Source organism: Urtica dioica, chromosome 8 (genome assembly GCF_054948205.1).
Source record: "Urtica dioica subsp. dioica isolate 48M chromosome 8, U.dioica_male_clone48M_v1_H2, whole genome shotgun sequence".
Taxonomy (NCBI): domain Eukaryota; kingdom Viridiplantae; phylum Streptophyta; class Magnoliopsida; order Rosales; family Urticaceae; genus Urtica; species Urtica dioica.
In genome coordinates, this window is record NC_142763.1 from 37,122,694 (window position 1) to 37,133,421 (window position 10,728).

The following is a 10,728-nucleotide window of genomic DNA, read 5'->3' on the forward strand; positions in this document are numbered from 1 at the left end:
TGGTGCCACACCGGAAAATCACAGGGAAAGGAAGAAGTAAACCAGAGAAGACTCTAGAGAAGAGTGTGGGGGATGGACCCACTTTTGTATCAACTAACATGGCCGAGGAGGCGGGCCTTAACAACCCCCTACCTCGTCAATGTTAGTACTCTCATGGAATTGACGAGGTCTCAATCGAGACTCGGCTTTGGAGGCTATTTGGAGTCTCGTGGGGAAGGTTCGGCCGGATATAATAGTTCTTATGGAAACTAAAATAGGTTACGGGAAGATGCAACAATTAAGGGAGCGGTTTGGATTTTGGGGAGGCGCAGCGGTGGCGGGATGTGTATTTGGTGGAGGAAAGGTCTTAAGCTGGATATTTGGAAGGCTACAAAGAATTATATTTGGGCGGTAGTTCATGGCGATACGGGTGACGCGGACTGGGATTTATTTGGAGTGTATGGAACGCCGTATAAAGATGAAAGACCGGAGTTTTGGGCCAAGATGACTTTGGAGGTTGGGAAATCCCAAAAGCCTTGGATTCTTCTGGGAGATTTGAACTTAATTCTCTCTGAAGATGAAAAGAGTGGGGGAGCCCCCGTGTCCTGGAATACCTGCAAGATTTTGAGGGATTTCCTTCGAGATTCCGGTGGTGTGGATTTGGGGGCTTGTGGCGACACCTTCACGTGGTCAAATGGCCAGTTAGGAGAGGATAGGATCTTCGAACGCTTGGACCGAGTCATTGCGTGTCCAAATTGGCTTCGTAGATTCGGTAAAGCTGGAGTTAAGCACTTTCCAATCTTGGGGTCGGATCACTCCCCGATTCTCTTGGATAGCTTTATGTTCGACGAGAAAGGATTTAAACCATTTAGGTTCTTCGCGGCTTGGGCGGACGATGAGGATTGTCGAGGGGTGGTGCAGTCGGCTTGAAGAGGTGGGATCCGTGGGTTGAGTTCGTGGAGACTTGCGAATAGGATTGAGGCGGTGGAGAAGTCCCTCAAGACTTGGCAACGGAGAAAGTGGGCCAATGCTAGAGCCCGGACGGAGTTTTGTGAAAAGAAGCTCGTGGAGATTCAAAGCCGGGGTGCAAGGTCGGTCTTGACCCAAGGAGAGGAGGCCTTGAAAGAGGAGTTGAGTGGCCTCAAGAAAATCACGGAAAAGGTGTGGAGCCAAAAATCTCGGGAAGTATGGCTCAAGGAGGGGGACTCAAATACGAAATACTTCCACGCCGCGGCGCTTATCCGAAGAAAAAGGAACTATATTGGGGGCATAAAAAATGATGAGGAAGAGTGGCTGGACAATCGTAAAGAGATTGGGAATTTTCTTACCGACAAGTACAAGGAACTTTTTGCTACGGCTCATCAGGAGTTTCCTGAAGGTTTGAAGGGTCTTATTCAGCCTATTCTCAGGGAGGCGGAGAACCGCGAGTTGGAGGAAATTCCGACGAGTGAGGAGGTGAAGAGTACGGTGTGGGCGATGCATCCCTTGAAGGCTCCCGGCTCGGATGAGCTTCAAGGTGTGTTTTTCCAGAAATATTGGGATATTGTGGGGAGGGATCTCATTGGCTTCGTTCAAGATTTTTTCCGGAATGGGAAGTTGTTGAAGAAGATGAACTTTGCTCATATCGTATTAATTCCAAAGACCGGAGGGGCGGACTCCTTTGAGAAGTTTAGACCGATTAGCTTATGTAACTTTAGCTTCAAGGTGATCACCAAAATCTTAACGGCAAGGCTTCGAAATTTTTTGGATAAAATGATTTCTCCTTTTCAATCGGCCTTTGTTCCCAGGCGGTGGATAGCGGAGAATACGATTCTCGCTCGGGAGAAAGGGAAGGTGGGCTTGATGGCTATGAAACGGAAGAAAGGGAAGGTGGGCTTGATGGGAATCAAGATCGACATGAGTAAAGCCTACGACCGGCTTGAATGGAGTTTCTTCATCCAAGTTTTGAAATGCTTGGGAGCTTCGGAGAAAGTTCTCGTGCTTATTGAGCAATGCATCTTTACTGCTTCCGCGGCTTTGCTTCTTAATGGTGCACCTCATGTGAGATTTTGGCCGACTAGAGGTTAAGACAAGGGGATCGTTTATCCCCTTACCTTTTCATCATCGCGTCCGAAGTCTTGAGTAGGATGCTTATGAAAGAAGAGGGGCTCGGGAAGTTTCATGGTATTAGCATTGGGAAAAACGTCCCAAGTATCTCCCACCTCATGATCGCGGATGATATCATACTCTTTTGTCAAGCCAAAGAGAATGAAGTGAGGGCGATTATGAAGTGTCTCGAGGAGTAACAAAAGTGGTCGGGCCAAAAGATTAATGTGCAAAAGTCCGGGGTTTTTTACTCTAGGAATTGCAAGGCTTGGGTGAGAGAGTACTTAAACTCGATGTTGGGTATGACGATGTGCAACGAGGACATCACCTACTTGGGCAACCCGTTATTCTTGGACCGGAACCGCTCCAAAAGTTTCAAAATCCTCAAAGAGATAGTGCATTCTCGGCTAGAAGGTTGGATGGCAAAGACTCTTTCAACGGCGGGAAGAGGTACGCTTATAAAGTCGGTGGTTCAAGCTATTCCTTCCTATGCTATGGCTACGTTTAGACTTCCAAAAACGTTTTGGCAAGCTATAGGTAAGGATTCTCGAAAGTTTTGGTGGACGGGGGATGTTGCGAAGGAAAAATACATGGCTTTAGTGGCTTGGGACACGGTGTGTCGTCCAAAGAAGGAGGGTGGTCTCGAGTTCAGATGTTTGGATGATTTTAATCGGGCTTATTTGGTAAAATTAGCCTGGTGTGTTGCCTCTAAACCTGAGCTATTCTGGGTTAAGATTTTGACAGCTAAGTATTGCAAAGAGGTTCCTTTTTTTTTTCAGAGCAAGCTAAAGACGACAGCTTCACGGGGTTGGAGAGATATTCTCTTGGAGCGTGATTTGATTCAAGAAAATTCGTTCAGGCTGATTGGGGATGGCAGAGACACGAGGGTGTTCATGGATTCCTAGTTGGAATGTGGGAGAGTGGAGTCGGAAGGGGTTACGGGGCCTGCGAGAAATCTCAAGGTCAGTGAGCTGTTTCTGCCAAATTCTAGAGTATGGGACTCAAATAAGATCGAGGAAGCGTGTGGCGCGAATTATGTGGAGAGGATCTCCAAAATTTGGGTCAGACCTGCTCCGTTGAGAGATAAATGGATTAGGACGAAATCCCAGGCAGGTAAGTTCGGCATAAAATCGGCATACAGGGAAATTAACAAAGCTGCCTTCGATCCAAGTGATGATGTGTGGAATGAGCTATGGAGACTTCGGTTTCATGAACGTCATAGATTGTTTCTTTGGAGGCTGGGTAGGAATTACATTCCGACGGCTGAGAAGTTAGCGGTGTGTATTCAGGGCTTAGATGTGAATTGCAGAGTCTGTGGTCAAGACACATAATCTATTTGGCATTTGTTCTTCCGGTGTGATACAGCGGCGCGGCTATGGTTCACAATGGCGTTTGGTAAATCTTGGGAATGTGTGCCGGCGAAATCGGGAATCGAAACTCTGAAGTACCTACTGTTGGAATTGATCTAGGGTTTAAGAAAAAGTTTAACGCTTCGAGTAAGCGGTGAAATTTTAAAAATTTTCTTTTGACAAGTAAAACAATTTTACCAACCTAGACAAAGATCAAGTACACGTAAATAAAAACTATTATGAGCATAATAAATTTACAAACCTTTTAGAAGCTTGAACGTTGATGAGCCTTCGGAAGGTTGAAAATGTTCGTCTCCCTCGCAGCACGTCTCTCTTCTTTCCTCGCCAACTCGAGCAACCACGAAGGTTTCTATCACTATAATCACTCGAGAGAATTAGGAATTAGTGTGTGGGCACTTTTAAACACTACGACTCAAGAACAAGTCTCAAAGTTGAAGAGCTAAAAACGCTAGGTCAAATGAGGACCTCAGTGCCAAAACAAAAACGAAATGAACTTAGAGAGAGAAGGAGAGAGGGGCGGCCAAGCTAGAGAGAGAAGCTCTCAATCTCTAAAACTTGGGATGAATGAAATGTGAAGAATGAGGGCTCTATTTATAGGAGAGGTCTCACCTTCAATAAGGTAGTTTCCTCTTCTATAGAATATCACATATTCATGAGCAAATATTCCCTCTTTTCCTTCATGAGTCACACGGCCAAGAGAGTCTCCATGACTCCTTGGATTTGTTTCCTCTTTTATTTGCTTCTCCCTTGACCCATTTGGCCAAATTCCCCTTTTCCTCTTTGAGGAAATTTGTTTCCTCTTTTTCTTTTGGCAAGTATCTTCATACATTTATGCACAAAATATTCTCTCTCTCTTTGGGTGATGGGCGGCCAAGAAGACTAGAAGGAGCTTCTAGAAGCCTCTTCATTTGTTCATGACAACATAAGAAAAGCCCATTAAGAATTTTCAATAAAATTCTTATGAAATGAAATTAATCCACAAGGCCCAATTAAATCAAATTTGGCCGAGTGGTCTTAAGTCATCAAATGACCTTGTCTAAAAATTTATTGACATTCATTTCATCCTATGTCCAAAAAGACAAAAATACCCTTTTGACAATTTTCGTAAAACTTGTCTCGTTCTTGTTTTGAATTAGCTTCTAGTTTAACTATTCCTACTCGATGTGATTTGTGACAGTGACCTCATGGATCCAAATGAACAAAGCTTGAGCTAAATACTTGGACTCAAAAGTTCACAAACTTTTTTCAAGTTTAGCTAAATGTCAACTGACTATTTGATTTCGTGACATTATTATTGCCACAGATATTTGATTTCGGGACCTTTATGTCACGAACATACTTGATTTCATGATTTTCATGTCACGAGTATACTTGATTTCGTGACTGTTACGTCACGAAAGTATTTGAATTCGTGACTTACATGTCACGAATATAATTGATTCCATGACATACATGCCACGAATTTACTTGATTTTGTGACTTTACTGTCACGAATTTACTTTAAACTATAAGAAACTAATTACTTAAGAAACCATTACCTCAGTTGATGATGATGTGGTAACAATGTCTTCTTTTTTCTTCTTCCCCCTTTTCTCAGAAGGCCTCACAACAGTCCTCGCAGTTGTCGCAGACTCGACCTTACCACCGATCGGCTTGAATTCGATCTAGAAGAGGTCCGAAGTTAATTAAATGTGCATGTTCTTATAAGTAAGAGATTAAAATTTAATTAAATGCACATATTCTTATCAATCATATTCATACCTCTTGGAATCGAATCTTTTGTAGTAGGGACTCCAAGACCTTCCCTGATTTAGTAGCCCAATGCCTCATCAGCGGCGTTCGAAGGCAACTAGATCGAGGCGAAGTCTAGCTCCACGAATCGTGGGATGCACTCGTAACCCCAAATCTGGAGTGGGAGCACGAAACCCGACATGTGGAGTTTTGGGTTCTTACCCTCCTTGATGGTCTTGGTCTTGCTCACAACGCCCTTGATAGAATCTAGGAAGAAGTCCCAAGTGACGTTTCCCCATGGGTAGTTGTTGAAAACAACCGGGTCATCCACCATCTTGATGTAGCTATCACAGGGGAGGTTGACGATCTTCTCGGCCGCCAAGAGAACATTGTACAGAAAGTGGAGGAGGAGTAGTCTCACCCTCCTCTCATCTGGCCATTCCTGGCTAGTCTCAAGGACTGCACCAATATTGGCCCTTTTCCGGCCAAGAGCACCATTACAGAAGGTGACATTGTATAGCCCTCCCTTAACTACATTAGCGTAATGTGGTTGCTCTGCGTAGTTTTCGCTGAATCTTAACCCTGTGATCAAGAAAAAGTTCTCTTTGGTGAACTCGCGGGGTCTTCCACCAATCTCCATGACCGGAGATTTGATAGATCGATCGGCCCCATCATAATAACCAGATCTCAATACCAAATGACTTATTATTCTGGATGATTTTGTTATCAACGGCATGTCCAGAAACTGCCCAAAACACGTCTTTTTGAATAAGTCTTGAGGAATTGTCATAACTACCACCAACTCAATAACTATTTCCAATAATCCACCAAACAATAATTTTGGCCAAATATACCACTTGCCTCTATGTGTAAAACCTTAAATACCCTTAAAAAATTATTCTTTACATTTTATCATTTAATTCATTCTCTCTCTCCTTAACGTCTGATACCTCTCAAAAATCTCGTCACTCAAACTCATCCAAATCAAACCTCTTCTTCTTCTTTGAACCACGATTGAAATCCTTGCCCAAACATTTCAGCGAACGAAACCCTTTTTCTTCTCCACAAATCCCTTCTCCTTCTCCACGAATCTTTTCTCCTTGCCCGGATTCTACTTGGTTAGTTTCAGTGAATCTCTTTGCCAAAGACTCTACTTGGTTAGTTTTAATGTTTTTTCTTACCATTTATTTCGTTTTTTGTGTATGTTTGTTCTGGGTATGTTTAAATTTGAGGCAAAAATAAAATTTTCGTGATTCTGGGTAATTTTTGAAGTTGTTCAGCGAAGTTCGTAAGTTTCGTCAGATGTCAACAGTTGACATCAATTGTTGACATCTTATGTCAACAGTTGATGTCATCTGTTGACATATATTGTTGATGTATAATGTCAACAGTTGACATCTAATGTCAACATTTACTAACTTTGGATTTCTTCTTGATTTATACAGTGATGGTGGAAATTTATTTATTATTCAATCACAGTGGTACTTGGGTTGAACCTGGTCGGTATCATGAGAAAGGATCTTTCAGAATTATGGTACCGTTTGAAGTGAACTTTGCTAGCTTTGTTCAATACCCTTATGCCATCGAATCCCCTTATGCCATCAATACTCGAGGAGGGGTCTGATTCGGTCCCAACTCATGAATCAGCAATTCGTTCTACATTAGGATTGGATGACTACTTTTTTATACTTTGTTCAGACTACTTTTTTTAATTTATTATGCTTTGTTCACACTACTTTTGTTTTAGAGTCTATTTGTTTAATTCATTATGCTTTTTTGTTCAAACTACTTTTGTTAAAGAGAATCTCTTTTGTACAGACTACTTGTTGACCTCAACTGTTGACGTTGATGTCAACAATTGACGTCAACTGTTGATATCAATGTCAACAATTGACATCAATTGTTGACATCAATGTCAACAACATCAATGTCAACAATATCAATGTCAACAATTGACGTCAACTGTTGATATCAATGTCAACAGTTGACGTCAATTGTGTTGGAATTGATCTAGGGTTTAAGAAAAAGTTTAACGCTTCGGGTAAGCGGCGAAAATTTAAAAATTTTCTTTTGACAAGTAATACGATTTTACTAACCTAGACAAAGAGCAAGTACACGTAAATAAAAACTACTATGAGCATTATAAATTTACTAACCTTTTTAGAAGCTTGAACGTTGAGAAGCTTTTGGAAAGTTGCAACGTTCGTCTCCCCTCGCAGCACGTCTCTCTTCTTTCCTCAGCAACACGAGCAACCACGATAGTTTCTATCATAAGAATCACTCGAGAGAAAAGGAATTAGTGAGTGGGCACTTTTAAACACGATGACTCGAGAACAAGTCTCAAAGTCGAAGAGCTAAACACACTAGGTCCAATGAGGACCTTGTTGTCAATGGTGCCCACAAGAAGAGTTGTAATCTTTATATTCTACATTTGATGTAATAAAGTCTCATGAAGACTCTTGCTTGTAATTGCTTATTCATTAATAAAAAGTTGAAACGTTCATTCAATCTTCCTTGTTTGAAGCTTTATGATAAAAACCTTAGTCTTTAGTCCATAAACAAACTAAACAACTTACGAAGAGACAAATGTAGATTTGCATGAACAAACTCTTCGTAGTTTGCTTAAAACGATATATTTGCAATCTAAGGGTCAAAGGACTATTGACCCCAGTATGATTGTTAGAAGAATCTATGATGTCTGGTTATGAGGCATTGAGAGTTGGAGACTCTATAGTTCTTCTAGGTATCTTCCGAAGGTACTGAATTGACCAGTGCACTTCTAGAGACAAGATCAGAACAAAACATTTAACCTCTTATGTCTCGAAGTCACTACGTATGAATTGCATCGTGCTTACCTTAATCCTGAAATGAGACATGTCATTTCACACCTTAGTATTCTCATTTGAGAAAGTCAGAGTTCGGACTCACTATGTGATTCCGAACAGGGCCTATTGGTGAAGTACTAAGTTGTGAGAATGTCATGAGTAACTTTGTGAAGTTCTCATAGATATGGAATTCATGCAAAAGATTGCTGAAATGCAATGTATATCACCTCATGCTTTGTTCCTTGGAGTGTGAATAAATGAACTGGCCAGTGTCCAAATTGAGTCTTGACTCTTTTGGATGAAACAATGTGACTTGTTAGCTCCTCGTCAATACATTGTTTCTAACTTATTCACAAGCGACAAATGAGTTGAGGAAATAACAGCTAGAAGGGTAAAATGGTAATTTTGTAAATCCCGACTAGCTGATGATATTCATGAAGGGTAAACACTGATAATATTCTGTGGATCCACTCATTAATTAGGTTGAATTCTTGAGTAGAAAATAAATTCATTTGAACCGAGAGATTTTCAGTGTCAACTCTTTAGTGGAGTCAGTTGACATTAAGCTAAACTTGGAAAAGGTTTGTGAACTTTTGAGTCCAAGTATTTTAGCTCAAGCTTTGTTCATTTGGATCCATGAGGTCACTGTCACGAATCACATCGATTAGGAATAGTTAAACTGGAAGCTAAGTCATAACAAGAACGAAAATAGTCAAAAGGGTATTTTTGTCTTTTGAGACAAAGGATGAAATGAATGTCAATAAATTTTTTGACAAGTTCATTTTGACTTAATGTCACTCGGCCATGACTTGATCATTGGACCTTGTGAATTAATTTCATTTAATAAGAATTTTATTGAAAATTCTTAATGGGCTTTTCTCATGTTGTCATGAACAAATGAAGAAGCTTCTAGAAGCTCCTTCTAGAGACATAATGGGCGCCCAAATACCCAAGAGAAAGAGAGAATATTTTGTGCAAAAATGTATCAAGATACTTGCCAAAAGAAAAAGAGAAAACAAATTTCCTCTATGAGGAAATAAGGAATTCGGCCAAGGCTAGAAAGGAACAAAATAGGAAACAAATCAAGGCTTCTAGAAGCCTTGTGTTGGCCGAGTATCTCAAGAGGAAAAAGAGGAAATTGGCTCATGAATATGTGATATTCTATAGAAGAGGAAACTACCTTATTAAAGGTAAAGCCTCTCCTATAAATAGGAGCCTCATTCCTCACATTTCATTCATTCCAAGTTTTAGAGATTGAGAGCTTCTCTCTCTAGACTTGGCCGATCCTCTCTCTCCCTCTCTCTTCAATTTCGTTATATTGTTTTGGCACCTAGGTCCTCATTTGACCTAGAGTTTAGCTCTGCGACTTCAAGACTCGTTCTTAAGTCGTAGTGTTTAAAAGTGCTCACTCACTGATTCCTTTTATTTCGAGTGATTTAGTGATAGAAACCATCGTGGTTGCTCGAGTTGCCGAGGAAAGAAAGAGAGACGTGCTGCAAGGGGAGACGAGCGTTGCAAACTTTCCAAAAGCTTCTCAAAGTTCAAGCTTCAAGAAAGGTTAGTAAACTTCTTAGCTCATAATAGTTTTTATTTACATGTACTTGCTCTTTGTCTAGGTTAGTAAAAAACCGTTTTTACTTGAAAAAGAAAATTTTTAAAATTCCGCCGCTTAACGAAGCGTTAAACTTTTTCTTAAACCCTAGATCAATTCCAACAGACCTAGGTGCCAAAACAAAAATGAAAGAAAACTAGAGAGAGAGAGAGAGAGAGAGAGAGAGAGAGAGAGAGGAGTTAGGCCACCACAAGGTCTAGAGAGAGAAGCTCTCAATCTCTAACTTATGTGGAATGAATAAAATGAGAGGAATGTGGGCTCTATTTATAGGAAAGGTTTTACCTTCAATAAGGTAGTTTCCTCTTGTATAGAATATCGCATATTCATGAGCAAATAATTCCCTTTTTCTATCCAAGTCACACGGCCAACATAAGCCTTTATGACACATTGGATTTGTTTCCTCTTTTATTTTCCTTCTCCTTTGACTTGTCTTGGCCGAAATTGCACTTTCCTCTTTGAGGAAATTTGTTTCCTCTTTTTCTTTTGGCAAGTATCTTGATACATTTATACACAAAATAATCTCCCTTTCTCTCTATGGGTTGGGCGGCCAAGGTTCTCTAGAAGGGGCTTCTAGAAGCTTCTTCATTTGTTCATGACAACATGAGAAAGACCCATTAAGAATTTTAAATAAAACTCTTATGAAATGAAATTAATCCACAAGACCCAAACAAATTAATTTGGCCAAGTGGATGTAAGTCATGATATGACCATGTCAAAAAATTTATTGACATTCATTTCATCCTATATCCAAAAGGACAAAAATACCATTTTGACAATTTTGGTAAAACTTGCTCGTTCTTGTTTTGACTTAGCTTCTAGTTGAACTATTCCTACTCGATATGATTTGTGACAGTGATCTCATGGATCCAAATGAACAAAGCTTGAGCTAAACACTTGGACTCAAAAGTTCACAAACCTTTTCCAAGTTCGGCTTAATGTCAATTGACTTCACTAAAGAGTTGACACTGAAAATCTCTCGGTTCAAATGAATTTATTTTCTACTCAAGAATTCAACCTAATTGTAATGAGCGGATCCACAGAATATTATCAATGTTTACCCTTCATGAATATCATCAGCTAGTCGGGATTTACAAAATTACCATTTTACCCTTCTAGCTGTTATTTC

The 10,728-nt window shown here is 40.4% G+C and overlaps 1 protein-coding gene across 1 annotated transcript; it reads right to left on the reverse strand.

Annotated features, from left to right (window-relative positions):
* Window positions 1–5,283: 5,283 nt before the first annotated feature.
* LOC149389624 (uncharacterized) lies at window positions 5,284–5,955 on the reverse strand. Its single transcript, XM_089622682.1, has one exon. The coding sequence runs from the start codon at window positions 5,953–5,955 to the stop codon at window positions 5,284–5,286; it is 672 nt and encodes a 223-aa protein (XP_089478808.1).
* Between the last annotated feature and the right edge of the window lie 4,773 nt (window positions 5,956–10,728).